Here is an 18,885-nt window from a genome sequence, read left to right as displayed (position 1 = left end):
ATTGCAGACCAATTTTGGGTATGTGTTTTAGACTTCTTGGTGCACAGGAGATGCTATTCAGAAAAGGAAGGGGTGATCCATCCAAAGTTAAGAACTATTGAATGATGTCTTTAATACTCCCATTTAAATCAGTGAGCTTCAAAGTGCTTAACTTGGTTGGACTATGTCCAAAGGAAAAGGTCTTGTTGTGCACATACTATACAAATCTGTTGATTGGCATATAGAGGCTCATTGGATGGTGCTCAGTTATCTACTTGCTTGGCAAAGAAAAAATGCCAGATATAATTAAAGACACTGGAGACATGGGGTATGATCCACAAATGCACTCTGTTCTGCTGAAACTACCCTACTTTACCTTCTTCCCCACATCCATACGGCACAGGTACCTGTTCCCCTAGCAAACCCCAGACATACCTCAGATAGTATCAGGTGCCACATACTCACAAGTTATAGTACTGGAACAACTATCCCATTCTTGGCTGAGAGATTTTAGTGTTAGAACAGTTCCCAAACCTCCCAGCCAGGAACAGAACATTGTCAGGATAAATATCATGGCTAGGGTTGCCAGGTTATCATATTTTGACCTGGCCCCTATAGCTAGACCTTTAACAACTATTTGATTTGCAGGAATTAGAAAGTGATCATGTATATCTCTATGGCATGAAAGGCTAATTCCTACATATCAAGCAGCTGTGCTAAAGGCACAGGAACAAGCTCATCATTTTTTTTATGGACACTTGGCAACAATTTATGAGGTGTGGTGGGTATCTACCTCAAAAATAGGCCTAGGGTATACTGATGCTTGGCTGCTTTGCACTGATGTGAAAGGTTACATCAGCACTGGTGAGCACTTCTTTGAATTGTGCCTATGGTTTCTCTCCCATTAGCATTGTGCCAAGTACTGGAATTTGTTTCTACATGTAAATAGATGTTTTCATTGGAATGGAAACTTTTAAATTGAACAGTAATAGATAGACTGCTTTAAAATAGTGAACAGTCAAATGCACACATACACACAAAATATTAATAGTGTACAGTAGTTACTTGTATTATTCAAATCAGGATTGGGTGATTGAATAGCTCTGTAATCAAAATTCCATTATTATTATTATTTTAATTAGTGGATAGAAGAGCAAACCATTAAACATATAGAATTAGTTCCCAAGTGGGCCTTCTGTAAATGGAAGGCTATGGATTTTTGTGGGGTACAAAGAACTGCAGGGGAGAACAGAATCGGTGAAAGTTACCCCCCTCCTGCTGCTGACAGGACATTCCTGCCAGCAGGGACAACCCATGATCTGATCCAAGACAGAATAAAAAGCGATGTAATAACTGCTATCAAATGTACAAATTAAATTAAGAAGTTGAAATAAAATGTTACGACAATGATATTAATATTAAGTTGTTCTACCAATGTGAGATACTTGAAAACAGCTTTTAAAGTTGGTTCTGACTGTATCCATTTTTTTCCTTTTAAATGCAGTTTAACAAATATTATAATGTAGGTTTATGACCAAGCAGAATGAAGCAGCAACTCAATGAAATTATACTGTAGTTTTGAATTGTTCTAATATATTTCAATAAATATAATACTATGACTTCAATATTAATAGTTGAATTTAGAGTTTTCTTCAATCAGCAGGAGCAATCCCTGAACTGACTTCTGCTCAGGATGCTCCTGGTGGTGGGAGTGGGGCGGGGGGACTTTTGCTGATTCACTTCTCCCACTACAGCCCCCAGAGCCACTTCCCATGCTATTCCAGAAGTCCCCCAACTTTCCAGAGCAGATTTTCAGGGAACATAGGGGGCTTCAGGGGGAGGGGGGAATTGGTGAAAAATCACATTCTCCCCAATCCACTAGTGGAAATGCTCTACTAAATCATAAGCCTTTGGCAGATGGAAAGAGCCCTTCCATTTATAGAAGGCAAGGTTTGGATCCAAGCCATAGAATTTCTATGGAAATTATTGAACCATAATATATTTTTGTTCACTTTTTAATGTGAGCCTAAACACACTTATTTGGGAGTAAACGCTATTCAGATTAAAAGGACTTACTTCCACCTACATTTCTTTAGATGAAAGTATCTTAAAATTTTTATATAATCTATTCTACTTTATATAATAACTCACATCTAAAATAGTAAAATATTATCTTCTATAATGCCTTTGTAAAGCAGCTGAAATAGTTTTAATAGTAATCCTTAGGGATTACTCTGAAATTTGCACAATCCTTTAATTATCACATTCTATTAACAAATTCATAAATAGTTTAATAGAATTAAGAGTAGTTTATTACCATAAGTGCATGGATTAATAACATTGTTGACATGTGAATTAAAGCATTATTAAATCAATGTGCTATGCTAAATTATATAAATCTAAATTATTATTGTTTTTCCTGTAGGAACCAACACCTGTGCCAAGAACAATGGTGGGTGTCAGCAACTTTGCCTCTATCGGGGAAATACGCAGAGAACATGTGCTTGTGCACATGGCTATTTAGCAGAGGATGGAGTTACATGCCTGAGACATGATGGCTACTTGCTTTATTCAGGAAGAACAATATTAAAAACTATACATCTTTCAGATGAGACAAACTTAAATTCACCAGTGCAACCTTACGAAAATCCAGACTATTTCAAAAATGTAATAGCACTGGCTTTTGATTACACCCAGAAAGGAAGAGGTACTAACCGAATCTTCTTCAGCGATGCACAGTTTGGAAATATACAACTTATTAAAGATGATTGGTCTGGCAGAAAAGTTATAGTTGAAAGTAAGTAAACTTTTTTTTTATTCCACTATCTCATGCTCTAAAGCACAACTACAATAAGTGTATCTTTCATTGGTTTAATTTGTGGGGCTGCAAATTTAAGAGTGCACATTTTTAGGCTATTTTGGTAGCATCTATTCCCATGATAGGAATGAAGAAGAAAACCTTAAAGCTAGCCTTTTCTTTTCAACAAGTGGTAGCTTGTGTTTATTAGATTGCAGTTATTTTCCACATTCTTCAGGATCTCAAAAAGGCAATTTATTGGTAATATGCAAATTTATATAAATTTATTGCAATCCTATACCTACTTACCTGGGAGTAAGCCCATTGAACTCAATGGGTTAGAGTTAAATAAGTGTGCATGAGGGAGCTAGTGAATTCTGACTTCCTTGACCCCCTCTCCCTGGCAGCCCCCTCCCCTGAACCCTCCCCCCAAGACTTAGGGGACCTTGCTGAAGGAGTAGGCTGTGGCATGGCATGGGGAGGTGAGGGGGAAGGAATTCTGTGAACGGAGCTTCTGCTCCCAGCCATTTCTGGGGCTGTAGCCTCTTTAATTCTTAGTATTGAAATCAGTGAGGCGTTGTTCTCCATTGATTTCAAGTAGGGAGAACTGCAGAAGCCAGCAGTGAACAAAATTCTAGTCCAAGGCTCATTAAAGGTAGGGTGGATCATTTGAAATGGAATTCACAGCTGAGATCCCTAAAGCATCCCTAATTTCAACAGGGAGATTTAAAGTAGCTGCAGTTCCAAAAAGGCTGGAAATAGAAAGTAGAGTTTGACAGCCATATAATACTGTGTAATCGTATATGCCATATTTTTAGATAGCAGAAAAATAGTAGATTAAGGGTGCAATTCTATCAGGATAGAACTTGGAGGCGACCACCTATCCAATGCAAGGCAGGAGCAGCGCAGAGGGGATCTTCCCCTCTGCGCTTCAGCCACCCTGCATTCATGGCTAGACAGCCAATTTCGGCTGTCTAGCCACAGGAAGTCAGAGCGGGGGGGGCGGACACCAGATGACATATAGGAAGGCACATCCACCCTCCCTACCCCACCCCCAGGAATGCCCCATTTTTGCTGCTCTGCGCTCCTCTTACAAGTGCAGAGCACAGGGCAGATCCGCGCTGCCTATGAGGCAGTGCAGCAGGGGCTGGAGGTCGGTTCTTGGGGAACCGACTTTGGAGCACAGGCTCCGAGGTTGATTCCCAGGAACCGACCTATCCAATGGCTGTCTAGCTGGTGACTAGCGGCCATAGGATTATGCCCTAAATCTTGTATTCAACTTTCAGCACAAGTCTACTGAAACTTTATCTTTGCTAGATTGCTACATTTCTACTTTTGTTTCATGAATAGACTGTAGAGGTTGTAATAAAGCAACATAATTAAACAAAACATTCTATTTTATATTTATTGTAGCTCAGATGAGATGTAATGGTATTGGTATGTAGTATAGTGGCTAAGAGACTAAGGTATGAATCAAGAAGTCCCTGGTTTGATTCTTGTCCCAGCCATGAACTTGCCAAGTGGCCTTGGGTAAACCAATCCCTCTGATACTCAACCCTCCCCTGACACACACACCATCTGCAATGAGGAAAAACTAATACCGACTTACCTTACCAGATTGCTATTAAGAAGAATAATGTATGAGAAGTGCTTTGAAAAATTTAAAGTATTATATAAATGCTAAGTATTTGTGATTGCCTTCACTGTCATGTTTCAGTTGACAGAAGATCAGTTTTCAATCAACATTCCACTAATTACAAATATGGCTATATTTTACGCAAACCATTACTCAGTATTTAATCAAAGTACTCAGAATCAATGGTATGCAAGAAGCTCTTGGACTACAGTTCCATTTCACTTGAACATTTACCACTAAAATAAATAAATAAATAAATTAGTTTATGTGTTTTACACATCCCTAAAATATCACTGCCTTGTTGTGGCGAAGGGGCTTGCTTAACTCAGTGAAGCCATAAGCTATGCCGTGCAGGGCCACCCAAGACGGACAGGTCATGGCAGAGAGTTCTGACAAAATGTGATCTACTGGAGAAGGAAATGGCAACCCACTCCAGTATTCTTGCCAAGAAAACCCCATGGAACGTATCACAAGGCTAAAAGATATGACGCCGGAAGATGAGCCCCTCAGGTCAGAAGGTGTCCAATATACTACTGGGGAAGAGCAGAGGGTATTTCCAAGTAGCGCCAGAAAGAGTGAAGCGGCTGGGCCAAAGCCAAAAGGACATTCAGTTGTGGATGTGTCTGGTGGTGAAAAGAAAATCCGATGCTGTAAAGAACAATATTGTTTAGGAACCTGGAATGTCAGATCAATGAATCAAGGTAAGCTGGAGGTGGTCAAACATGAGATGGCAAGATTGAACATCGACATCTTGGGAATCAGCGAACTAAAATGGACAGGCATGGGCGAATTTAATTCAGGTGACCATCATATCTACTACTGTGGGCAAGAATCCCTTAGAAGAAATGGAGTAGCACTCATAGTCAACAAAAGGGTGGGAAAAGCAGTACTGGGGTACAATCCTAAAAACAATAGAATGATCTCAGTACGAATCCAAGGAAAACCATTCAACATCACAGTAATTCAAGTCTATGCCCTAATCACTGATGCCGAAGAAGCTGAGGTTGATCGGTTCTATGAAGACCTACAACACCTTCTAGAACTAAAACCAAAAAAAGATGTCCTCTTCATCATAGGGGATTGGAATGCTAAAGTAGGAAGTCAAGAAATCACTGGGATAACAGGCAGGCATGGCCTTGGTGTACAAAATGAAGCAGGACAAAAGCTAATAGAGTTTTGCCAAGAGAACACGCTGATCATAGCAAACACTCTTTTCCAACAGCACAAGAGGCGACTCTACACATGGACATCACCAGATGGTCAATATCGAAATCAGATTGATTATGTCCTTTGCAGCCAAAGATGGAGAAGCTCTATACAGTCAGTAAAAACAAGACCTGGAGCTGACTGTGGCTCAGATCATGAGCTTCATACTGCAAAATTTCGGCTTAAATTGAAGAACGTAGGGAAAACCACTAAACCATTCAGGTATGACCTAAATCATATCCCTTATGAATATACAGTGGAGGTGAGGAATAGATTTCAGGGATTAGACCTGAAAGACAGAGTGCCTGAGGAACTATGGACGGAGGTCCGTAACATTGTTCAGGAGGCAGCAACAAAATCCATCCCAAAGAAAAAGAAATGCAAGAAAGCAAAGTGGCTGTCTGATGAGGCTTTACAAGTAGCTGAGGAAAGAAGGGAAGCGAAAAGCAAGGGAGAAAGGGGAAGATATACCCAACTGAATGCAGAGTTCCAGAGAATAGCAAGGAGAGACAAGAAGGCCTTCTTAAATGAACAATGCAAAGAAATCGAGGAAAAGAACAGAATGGGAAAGACTAGAAATCTCTTCAAGAAAATTGGAGATCTCAAGGGAACGTTTTGTGCAAAGACGGGCATGATAAAGGACAAAGAAAGCAGGGACCTAACAGAAGCAGATGAGATTAAGAAGAGGTGGAAAGAATACACAGAAGAACTATACAGGAAAGATCTGAATGTCCCTGATAGCCATGATAGTGCGGTCACTGAACTTGAGCCAGACATCCTAGAGAGAGAAGTCAAGTGGGCCTTAGGAAGCATTACTAACAACAAAGCTAGCGGAGATGACAGTATTCCAGCTGAGCTATTTAAAATCCTAAAAGATGATGCTGTTAAAGTGCTGCATTCAATATGCCAACAAATTTGGAACACTCAACAATGGCCGCAAGACTGGAAAAGGTCAGTTTACATTCCAATTCCAAAGAAGGGCAACGCCAAAGAGTGTTCAAACTACCGCACAATTGCGCTCATTTCACATGCCAGCAAGGTGATGCTCAAAATCCTACAAGCTAGGCTTCAGCAGTATGCGAACCGAGAACTACCGGAAGTACAAGCTGGGTTTAGAAGAGGCAGAGGAACTAGAGATCAAATCGCCAACATTCGCTGCATCATGGAGAAAGCAAGAGAATTCCAGAAAAACGTCTATTTCTGCTTCATTGACTACGCTAAAGCCTTTGATTGTGTGGATCACAACAAACTGTGGCAAATTCTTAAAGTGATGGGAGTACCAGACCACCTTACCTGTCTCCTGAGAAACCTGTACGAGGGTCAAGAAGCAACAGTCAGAACCAGACATGGAACAACTCAGTGGTTCAAAATTGGGAAAGGAGTACGACAAGGCTGCATATTGTCACCCTGCTTATTTAACTTATATGCAGAGTACATCATGAGAAACGCCGGGTTGGATGAATCACAGGTCAGAATTAAGATTTCTGGGAGAATTATCAACAACCTCTGATATGCAGACGATACCACCCTAATGGCAGAAAGCGAAGAGGATCTAAACAGCCTCTTGTTGAGGGTGAAAGAGGAGAGTGCAAAAGCTGGTTTGAAACGCAACATTAAAAAGACGAAGATCATGGCATCTGGCCCCATCTCTTCGTGGCATATAGAAGGGGAAGAAATGGAAGCAGTGACAGATTTTACTTTCTTGGGCTCCAAGATCACCGCAGACGGTGACTGTAGCCATGAAATTAAAAGACGCTTGCTGCTTGGGAGGAAAGCTATGGCAAACCTAGACAGCATAGTAAGAAGCAGAGACATCACCTTGCCGACAAAAGTCCGTCTAATCAAAGCTATCGTTTTCCCAGTAGTAATGTATGGCTGTAAGGGCTGGACTATAAGGAAGGCTGAGCGCCGAAGAATTGATGCTTTCGAACTGTAGTGCTGGAGAAGTCTCTTACGAGTCCCCTGGACTGCAAGGAGGTCAAATCAGTCCATCCTAAAGGAAATCAACCCTGAGTGCTCATTGGAAGGACAGATACTGAAGCTGAAGCTCAAATATTTTGGCCACCTAATGCGAAGAGAAAACTCTCTGGAAAAGACCCTGATGCTGGGAAAGACTGAAGGCAAAAGGAGAAGGGGACGGCAGAGGATGAGATGGCTAGATAGCATAACCGATGCAATGAATATGAACTTGAGCACACTCCGGGAGAGAGCGCAGGACAGGAAGGCCTGGCGTGCTATGGTCCATGGGGTCACGAAGAGTCGGACATGACTGAATGACTGAATAACAACAACAACAACAATAAAATGGTTACCCAAAGCTTACTTGTAATCTAACATTTTCTTTGCACAAACTTTGAGTTTGACTTTGCACAAACTGGTTTCCAGTTCACTAAAACATATTTACAACTCACAAGCACCACATTATCTAACATGTTTTCAGCTCACTGGATACAGATTTACTAACAACCATTATCTAATATGTTTCCAGTTCACTGGAAACAGATTTACTACTCATACACAAGCCATTATCGAACACAGTTCTAACTCACTGAATATTGATTTAGAATTCATAAACAGTCCATTATCTGACAAATTTTCAGCTCACTGAACAGATTTGCAACTCATAAACCACCCATTATCTAACACATTTCCAGCTCACTGAAAGTAGATTTACAGTGTATAAACAACCCATTATCTAACATGTTTCCAGTTCACTGAAAATAGATTTAGAACTCACAAGGATTTCAGTAACTGACAAGCCTTTACCACCATAAATAAATATAAGAACAGTTTAACTTGCCACATTCAATTAAGCATGATATATATTATACTCATGTTTTCAAATTAAATGCCATATTGTAGACATAGGGTCAATATTTACTAAACAAATAATTGGTGTGTGTGTGTGTGTGTGTGTATGTGTGTGTGTGTGTGTTTAACAAGAAAAAATCAGTTAGTTCTTGTGATCCATAAGGTCTCTTGTACATGACAATTTCTAGTGTGGAAATCTTGCTCTCTAACCTCAGGAATTGTAGATGGGAAAATGGTGGCTTTTGACTTGGTGGTACTGGTGGTGGTTTTTTTTTTTCTGGATAGGAGCCATTAGCAAATGTGTTAATTGAGTTTTATACCTAAAGTGGTAGATTAGGATAAGGCAACAAATTAGAACTGAACTGACCTCCTCCTTTTATGCTTGAAGAACTATACTAATATAGATGGAGGGAGCAATCCTAGCCACTAGTCAGCCATAGGATATGTGGGTTTTCAGGAACTGACCTTCCTCCCCTTCAACACTGCCTCACAGGTGGCGCGGAGAAGCCCCACGTTCCGCACTCGCAAGAGGAGCATGTAGTGGCGAAAACAGGGCATTCTGGGGAGTGTTCCAGGGTGGGGAAGGGAGAAATGCCAGTATGACACATCCTATGTGTCATCCGGCAGCCACCTCCCCCCTCTCTGCCTTCCCACAGCTAGACAGCTGAAATTGGCTGTCTAGCTGCAAATGCAGGACAGCTGAAGCATGGAGGAGATGATCACCTCTGTGCTTCTCCTGCCCTGCATTGGATAGGCAGCCACCTCCAAGTTTGGACTGCGGTGCGCCCTAAATCTGAATGGCCATAACAATGCTACAGGCTTTCCAATAGCCAGAGAGTTTCTCTGTAATGGGGGGTTGGGGGAGAGAGCTAGTAAAATTCATAAACAAAGATATAAGAAGTTGGAGGTAGCGCTTCTATACAAATACAGTTATGCCTTTTTAAAGGGAGGGTATTATGGCTATGTAATTCTGAAAGGCACTGTTGGTTGTTTTGCTAATGGTAACAGTAGGGAGTAAAACTTGACTTTTCCTGTTGGCTTCACTTGTACTTGGTTGAAACATTTTATAACTTTTTATAACATTTTATAATGTATGACATGTGTGAACACACCAAATTTGGGTGTATTTTTAAATGCATGCCTCTATGGCAATACCACTTGCTTGTTAGTTGATTGTTTGAAAAGTTGTTGTTCAGTCGTTAAGTCGTGTCCGACTCTTTGGGACCCCATGGACCATAGCACGCCAAGCCTTCCTGTCCTGGTTACTAAAAAGTGGTGGTGCTCCTAAGGTGAGTCTACTGCTCTACTCAAGCATCACATTCAGAAATTCTTCAGCCTTTTTCACATGTAGCTTACACAGGTACTTGTTTTAAAAGTATTGAATAGAAATACAGAAGTGCAACCTGCAACAAAATGTTGTGTACAATGTTGTGATGTTTTAAATCTGAATAAAAATTCACATTTACCTAAGTATTTAAGTTGTTTTGTTTCAAAATATACACTTCTAAATGTATTTTCTCTCAAAACATATTTCTGAGGCAAGAATTTCATTGGAATTTTTGTGAAACCTGGTAGGTAACTAAGTTCTGATCCACATACATTATCTTGGAGATGCAGATAGGGATGTACGAAAGCCACTTACCTTTCCGCGGATTATGTTTATGGTGGGGGGGGAGGCGTTCCGTCCCTCCCCCCGGAATCCTCGATGGGGGGGAGGCGATCCGTTCCTCCCCCCTGGAATCCTCGAACGGCCGGCTATGCTCCGTGGCGGCTCCATGGAGCAGCTGGCCAAACCCAGGCCACAGCCGTCCGCAGCCGGATTTCCGGCCGCAGAGGGCTCTGGGTAAAAAACCCCCCAAAAATGCATATGCAAATGGCGGTGGCTATGGCCGCCGCCATTTGCGTTCCTTATTTTTGGCCATCTTAGTCTACGTAAATATTTACGTAGACTATTACGACGAAAATAAAGGGGAACGCTTTAGCCCGCTACGCTATTTGCGTTACCCTTTATTTTCGCCGTAATAGTCTACGTAAATATTTACGTAGACTAAGATGGCCAAAAATAAGGAACGCAAATGGTGGTGGCCGTAGCTGCCGCCATTTGCGTACGTGTTTTTTTTTTAACCCAGCCGTGATAGGCTACGTAAATCTTTACATAGCCTATCACGTCCTTGTAAAAAAAAAAAAATCCCCTCCAGACTGCAAATGGCGGTGGCGGCAGCAGCCAGTCAGAAGACCAGCCACCGCAGCCGCTGCCGTCAAAGCCACCGCCGGAGCCGCCGCCACCCGGAACATCCGCCCCAGGTAAGTCTCGTCCCAGGGGGGATCCGCGGGGGGGCGGGCAGACCGTTCCGCCACAGATTTCGGGGGGCCAAATGCAGTGGCATTCGGCCTCACCGAGATCCATGGCGGAATTCTGTGACATCCCTAGATGCAGATCAGGTAATTCCTTATCAAATGTCACAAAGATTGAATTTCGCAAGCATTCCTATCTCTTAGGAGTGCTCCTGTTCAGGGATGCAGCCAGCCTGGAAGAAGAGCCTTATCTTGCTATTCAGCCTTGTATTGCTATTAGTTAGTTAGTTTGTTTTCATTCTCACACCCCTGAGGCCTTCCCCTGCTGTGCTATATAGTACTAGAGGGCTCAGTTTGGGATTTGGCTGTCAATCCCCAAATTATGTTTTTTACTGACACATCAGGGGGTAGGAGGAAAAATATTTCCTTTTTCCTCTTTCTCCTCCTAAAATCTCCCCATATAGTATAAGGAAGCATGATTTTTAAATTTATGGTGCTCATTTCTCCAGTCCCAATTCTACCCCCACTCCTGGTATTCTCAATAAGTCGATAGGAGCTCGAGCAGGCTAGTTTCCGTGCTCCCTCTGTCCTCTATTCCACACACACCCCAGCTGATACCCTAACATTCTGGTTTGGATCCAGGATTTGCCTTCTGAGAGAGGAAAATACCTTCCACATGGCTCAACACTACAAGCGAGAAAGACCTTGGAATTGTAGATCACAAGCTGAATATGAGCCAACAATGTGATGTGGCTGCAAAAAAGGCAAATGCTCTTTTGGGCTGCATTCATAGAAGCATAGCTTCCAAATCATGTGAAGTACTAGTTCCCCTCTACTCAGCACTGGTTAGGCCTCATCTGAAGCACTGTGTCCAGTTCTGGGCACCACACTTGAAGAAGGATGCAGACAAACTGGAGAGGGTTCAGAGGAGGGCAACAAAGATGATCAGGGGACTGGAAACAAAGCCCTATGAAGAGAGACTGAAAGAACTGGGCATGTTTAGCCTTGAGAAGAGAAGACTGAGGGGAGATACGATGGTGCTCTTCAAGTACTTGAAAGGTTGTCACAGAGAGGAAGGCCAGCATCTCTTCTCGATCATCCCAGCGTGCAGGAAACGGAATCATGGGCTCAAGTTACAGGAAGCCAGATTCCAGCTGAACATCAGGAAAAACTTCCTGACTGTTAGAGGAATATGACAGTGGAACCAATTCCCTAGGGAGGTAGTAGGCTCTCCCACACTGGAGGTGTTCAAGACGAGGCTGGACAGCCATCTGTCGGGGCTGCTCTGACTTGGATTCCTGCATTGAGCAGGGGGTTGGACTTGGACTCGATGGCCTTGTAGGCCCCTTCCAACCCTACTATTCTATGATTCTATGACTAGGGATGTACGAAAGTTCCGCCACGGATCTCGGGGAGACCGAATGCCAGCACATTCTGCCCGCCGAAATCGGTGGCGGAACGGCCCGCCTCCCCCACACCCCCCCCCGGGACAGGACTTACCTTGGGCGGATCTTCCAGGCGGTGGCGGCTCCAGCAGCGGTTCGGTGGCGGCTGCGGTGGCCAGTTTTCCGACCGGCTGCCGCCGCCGCCATTTCCAGGTTAAAACAAAAACAAAAAAATGTGATAGGCTACGTAAAGATTTACGTAGCCTATCACAGCTAGGTTTTAAAAAAAACACCGTGATAAGCTATGTAAATGTTTACGTAGCCTATCACGGCTGACTTAAAAAAGTAGGCGCTACGCTATTTGCATTCCCCTTATTTTCGCCATCTTAGTCTACGTAAATGTTTACGTAGACTAAAACGTGCCAAAATAAGGAATGCAAATGGCGGCGGCTGTGGCCGCCATCATTTGCGTACACGCGTTTTTTTGGTTTTTTTTAAGTCAGCCATGATAGGCTACGTAAACATTTATGTAGCCTATCATGGCTGACTGCAGGGATGCAAACGGCAGCGGCTACGGCCGCCGCCATTTGCGTCCCTGCTAGCCAGCGGCCGGATGTCCGGCTGCTGGCGGAGCCGGCCGGTGGCTCCGCAGAATCGCTGCGGAGCACAGCCAGCCGGCCAGGATTCCGGGGGAGAGGAACAGAGTGCCTCCCCCCCGTCCAGGATTCTGGGGGGAGGGACGGAGCGCCTCCCCCCCACCATCAGCATAATCCGCAAAAGGTAACTGATTTTCGTACATCCCTATCTATGACCCATATTTTTGTGGCATCTATGGAGTATGAAGTGGTTCAGCGTTGCTTAAAATTTTAATAAACATTTCAAGCAGCTGCTAGACTTCACAGCTCTCACTGTTTTAAGCAGGTTAAAATTGTGTACCAGGGAATTCTGAGCTGCTTTTGAAGCTTATCAGTATGTAAGAAAGATCAGTAATGTCTGAAAAGCTTTCCTGAGAAACAGCTTACTCATTCTTTCCAATCTTCCCCTGCACTGGCACGAGAATTTTGTGTGTGGTTTAGGGTGTACTACAGAACAACAATTAGGCCTAAGAGGCCAGGCTTCCACAATTTTTTTTAAGTTTAACTTACGAACCGTGAAAGTGAGGTGGGTGCTTTGCATGGGTAGCAGGGACCATAAAGACTTCCACTGCGTATGTACTCTGTGGTGGTGATAGCAGGGCCCCATCTACACTGGGCTTTCACTCCGGAGCAGGTGCAAGTCAAGGCCCTTTGTGATAGATGACGTAGTCATGACTTCGCAGCCATCCATGGTTTTTGCCCGGAAAAAGCGGAGTTCCAGGGAGTCATTTTAATGCATTTTGGGGGGTTTGTTGCGGGTTCTCACACTGTTGCAGGCTGTCTGTTCCTTCCCCGAACTGACTTTGGATCTTACAGCGGGCATGTTGTAGGTATGCATAGTACCTGCGTCACTCTGTGACGCCCCTTTTCTCCCCCATCCCTTCACAGCTGTGTAGTTACAGAGGCACAGAGGGGTGTTTTCATCTATATAACCACACTTTCACACAGTTTTGCAGCTTTGTATTTTTGCAACGGTTGAGGACTGAATACCCAAGGGCCGGGGGGGGCGGTCTTGGGGGAGGACCAACATCGCTCCGGCCACCATTTTGGAGTGATGGCTGGGCACATAGCATTCACGCTTGTCAGTGCAAACCATCACGAGAGTCTCGGGCTGGGGAACTGACAAACTGATGGTGCGGTAATGAAGGAGCACAAAACACTCACTTTTTACATAAAAAAGGGATGGAAAGACACAGCAGAGCCCCTCAGATACAAAACAGACACTAAAGTGTTGCACCTCCACACTCATGGACTGCACAGCTGCACGTTTCAGCAAAATGGCCAAAAAAAGGGCACAGTGAGTCAGTAAGGGAAGCGTGCAGGACATCATGAGTGTATCGCAGGGCATGCTGACTCGAAGCCGAATCACTGCGCAGTTGCTATGGGATGGGGGGGTCAAAGCAGTGCCATATAGATGTGACCCTAGGGAAAGGTTTCTAGGCAATAATAAAAAGTTTTTAAAACTTATTCAAGTGTGGGTCAAAGGCAGACAAGGCAGAGGTGTTGTTGGTCAGTAGAAAGTCTGACTCAGGGATTGGGATTCAGTCTGTTCAGGAACGAGTTTTGCTCCCCCAGAAGGATCAGGTCTGTATCTTGGGAGTGCTCCTTGATCCTATGCTGTCCCTGGATCTTCAGTGATGGCAATGTTTGCACCATTACTTATCCATCCCTGGGTTGCATCATGTTTAGTCTACTGCAATGGACTCTGTGTGGGCTACCCCCAAAGAGCATCCAGAAGCTTCAGTTGGTGCAAAATGTGACAGCTAGGCTGCTAACCGGTGCATGGTATTGGCTGCTAACCGGTGCAATGGCAAATAGCGTTGCCCTTATTTTCGCCATAGTCTACGTAAATCTTTACGTAGACTACCTGGGCCCAAATAAGGAACGCAAATGGCAGCGCCCATGGGCGCCGCCATTTGCGTACGCACTTTTTTTTCCCCCAAAGTCACCTGTGATAGGCTACGTAATGATTAACATAGACTATCACGACTGACTTTGGAAATCTAGCCGTGATAGGCTACATTAATCGTTACGTAGCCTATCACGGGTGTGTGTGTTTTTAAAATTCACTTCTGTATTTCGCGGCCGGGGAGACGGGGCGCTTCTCCCCGGCCTGAATTTTGGCCGGGCGAGGCGGGGCACCTCCCCCCCCGGTCTGAACTTCGGGGGGAGAACCGAAGCGCCTCCCCCCCACCGCGAAGCAAGCTGCGGGGCCAGGTAAGTGACTTTCGTACGTCACTAATTACCCCTGTCCTGAAAGACCTACACTGATTGCTAGTTGCTTTCTGGGAACAATTCAAGGTGTTGGCTTTAACCTATAAAGCCTTAAACAACATGGGACCTGGCTATTTAAGGGCCCATCTGTTTCATTATGAACCTGCCCTGCAGCAGAGGCCATTTTGAGGACACCATTACCTGCAGAGGCCAGTTTGTCAGGCATAATTGAAAAGATTTTCTCCTGTGTTGCTCCCAAACTGTGGTATATGCACTCCCACAGGACATATGGTTGGCCCCCATTCTCTTGGCTTTTAGAAAGGGTGTGAAGACACATCTTTTTAATTTAGCCTTTTAAGTAACGTAGCTGTTTTACTGTTTTAGGCTTTTTAATGTTCTGTTTATTGTGTTACAGTTTTATTGTTTTAAAGTGTTGTTCACCGCTTTGATGGCTTTTTTGCAAATAAGGTAGTACATAAATGTTAATAATAAATAATAAAATAAATACATATAAATTGTGATTAGACATTATAATAGCATGCTTGCTCAGTACATTTGTCTCTAAAACACATCTGCTTCTCCGTGTTCAGGAAGTAAGCCCTTCTAGAACAAGAATGCTTGGGGGAATTTTGTTTAAATGGTCTGCTAGGGGAAAACTTTTCACAATGCGACCTTGGCCCTATTCCACTGCAGGAGAGCCTGATGTCAATCTGATAAAGACTAGTCCTGAACACAAAGGAGCCAAGTATGGGTAATATTCATATCCTTTAGTCTGGGTAGAGGAGTGCCTTACTCAGGCAGCAACTGAGAAAAGTCAGAGCTTTCCAGAAAATAAAGGATTTTATTGAAAGAGAACTAGGACAGAAATGAATCATGAGACTTTTCGAGAAGGGAGAAAGTTAGGGAGAAGGAGGTGTTGTGGGTTGAACTGGTGGCATAGCTACACAGTATAACTTTGGTAAGGAAGAAAAAGGGTGAGTAGAGGGGGAATAGTTGCAGGACTTGGGGGGGGGAAACAGGAAAATAGGGTTAGAAAGGAGAGAAGAGGATTGACCCCACAACGCAAGGTGACACCAGCCAAAAGCTCACAAGCTTGCAGGAGGGAAGGGGAAATCTCAAGGGAAGAAGTGACTGGAGGAAAAAAGAAGCGCAACTCAGGAAATGAGAGAGAGAGAGAGAGAGAGAGAGTTCTGCTGCTGTGCTAAGGTAGCTGTCCTGGTAGTTTGTCCTCAGCTTGATTAACAAACAGTGTGTTGAGGAGTAAATGCTGTTTGCTTGGGTTTTCTGGTTAGTAAAATATTTTCTTGGACAGTGCCTTTTTCCTTTCAGGCAGGCTCCAGGAAGCCAGTCAATAAGTGTCCTTTGAGTCTTTGGTTAGACTGAATTAGGAAGAGGTACAATGTTAGCATTTCTGGAGGTCCTGTGCCTTCTGAATAGAGGGAGGGGCCATTCCCTTGTAACCCATTTGCCCTTTGTGAGCAGTACTGGATCATCATTTGAGGCAAAATTGAGTTGTTGTTTTTTTAACTCAAGGTGCTAGGAAACAATCAGAATGGCAGTGGAACATGCTTCCTTGGCAATAATTACTAACTGCTATGGGGGTGGGGGGGATAAGGAAATAGTCATTGTAACATAAGAGTGGGTGGAGGGAATCATTGACAGCCGAAACCAGAATGGAATGTTCGGTGGGGCTATGGGAGTTGGAGAAAGTCGGTTAGGAGGAGGACATGGCCCCTTTAGAGAGATCAGGGAAGGAGTTGAGTTACAAAGGACAGAGATAGCAGGAGTGTGACGTAACTCTCCCTCAGGCCCACCAGCCTCTGCTTTGAGACAGCTGTCCTCACTGCCCCGTTCAGCCCCTAAATTCACCAGGTAAAAGAGACACCCAATATGCCTAATTGGTTCCTTTTGCCCAACCAGGAGAAGTACCCAGGAAATATGAACACTATTGATAGCGCAGAAAGATGAACAAGCCATGGGATTTTATAATTTAAAAACAAACAAATTAAGCTTTATTTAATACAGGAGATGTTATATCTTACAATTAATCACTCAGTTCTTGGTCTTACCCTGCCTACTCTACCCTTTCCAATTCTTATTCTCACAACCCCACTATCTAGATATAGCTTCATCAGACCCTAAGTCTCTATCTAACCAATTGTCTGCTCCTGCCTTTTATATACTCAGTCTCCTCTCTGTCTCTCTCACACACAAGCCTCTCCCACCTTTCACTCACTTTCAATCAAACAATTAACCCTACCTTACTTGGGTTCTACTTAACACAGCAAACACATATAAACATTAATTTGGACTCCACATGGCAAGCATTGTGATTTTGTCACAGGGTGTAATTAGAGGCCAGAGGTAGTTAGGTTAATCAGTGAATAGAAAAAGAGGCAGGGTGTGAATGAGAAGTGTGGGATAAAAGCTACTGAAAGCAGATATGTGGTGTCAGGTTTTTAGAACATTATATGATTATTTATCAGTTACTGTTCTGAATGTTAACCTGTTAAATGAATAAATAAATATACATTTATTCCTTTAAATAAATACCTATGTTCTGGTCTGGTCTGGGTGGAATTGAAACTTGGGATATCTCATCCCATGTACGAAGTTTATAAAGAAGCGAGTCCTACTGCTCTCGCTAAACCAGTAGGTGGTGGCAGCTGGTGTTTTAGGAAGTCCTGGAACTGGAAGAAGGTGATCTCTAGGGGCCAGGGACTTACAGGGGACTCCTAGTTACATCACAGTATGTATTTATTATTTTTAGATTTCATGAAATGGAGATTCTTTGAGTGACACTTGGCTCACAGGACAATCCTGCTGGTGAAATGGGGGAGGTGATTTCTCCTTCCTCCTGCAGCCCCCCGTACCCCCTAAAATCTGTTGTGGAGGGTTGTAGGATCTTGCAGAACAGAATGGGAGGTGGTATGGGGGGCGGGACTGCAAGGAGAAGGGGATCTGCAAAAATTGCCTCTTTCTCCATTCCACTACAGCAGGAGCATCAGCTGGTTCAAAATCCCATCTGCTAACAGAGAGAGCCCTTCCATTTGCAGAAGGGTCGCTCAGAATCCAAACTAATATAATCTGATCAACAAAATGAGTTATTTCAGTTATTTTAAACTTGACATTTCTGAGATTACATGGGCAAAGTTCAGAGAAATTAACTGGTCTTTACTTTCTTGATTATGATGTGTGGAGAAAGAATTCTGTGAATAGTGTATTCCACTGCAGTATTCTGTTTGTTGGTGGGTTCTTTAAGGACCACATTTTCTAGTTTTATCAATTACATGTGAATACCTATTTCCTTACACTAAATAGTATCTTTCTTTTAATGTTTGCTTGATTGCCTGATTATTTCTTTTTGCAATCTGTTAAGTCAGAATGTAACTGTTCATCCTGGTAATTTATTCATTTTTATTATACCTTATTATTATAGTTTTTTTTAATTGTCTGACATTGATGATTTGTTGCTTATGACTACCATAGGAGCCCAGTGAAAGAGTAAAGAATTAATTAGTGCTCTCATTGTGCCATTTGTAATATGTGTGAACTGTTGAATTATATCCTCAGATGGTTTATTGTTTTTAAAACGTTGCTTTCATCTCAGTCACCAAATGGCGACCACCTGTTGTCTGTTAAAAATGTTCTGTATGAACAGATTGTCAGAAAGCAACCCAGCGTCTGGACTAGTAAAACAATTAGCAGACTGTTTCTAAAAAGGTAAATTGTGTGAACACAGTGAGTGAGCATGGTAAACAAGAAAGCAAGAGGGTGTTTAATATGGTTAATATCTCCTAAAATGTATTGACCACAACTCAGCACATGTATACATTATATTTTATAATAGGGATACCTGGGCGTAGGCAACCTGCTGCTCATGGGCACCAGTGAGCCTCCGGAAACCTTTCTTGTCATTCGCCACAG

The 18,885-nt window shown here is 43.2% G+C and overlaps 1 protein-coding gene across 1 annotated transcript in view; it reads left to right on the top strand.

The window, feature by feature from the left end:
* The window catches only part of LRP1B (LDL receptor related protein 1B), a 1,474,154-nt gene that overhangs the window by 1,184,384 nt on the left and 270,885 nt on the right, over positions 1–18,885 (top strand). The window contains exon 42 of the mRNA XM_084809602.1: positions 2,405–2,776. Coding sequence (XP_084665728.1) covers positions 2,405–2,776 — 372 coding nt within the window. The remainder of the gene's footprint in view (positions 1–2,404; positions 2,777–18,885) is intronic.

Source organism: Heloderma suspectum, chromosome 1 (genome assembly GCF_057233095.1).
Source record: "Heloderma suspectum isolate Gila_16-S chromosome 1, 16-S_ref, whole genome shotgun sequence".
NCBI classification, from domain to species: Eukaryota; Metazoa; Chordata; class Lepidosauria; order Squamata; family Helodermatidae; genus Heloderma; species Heloderma suspectum.
Note: the sequence above shows the minus strand (reverse complement) of the source record. Positions and strands in the feature narration are given on the sequence as shown.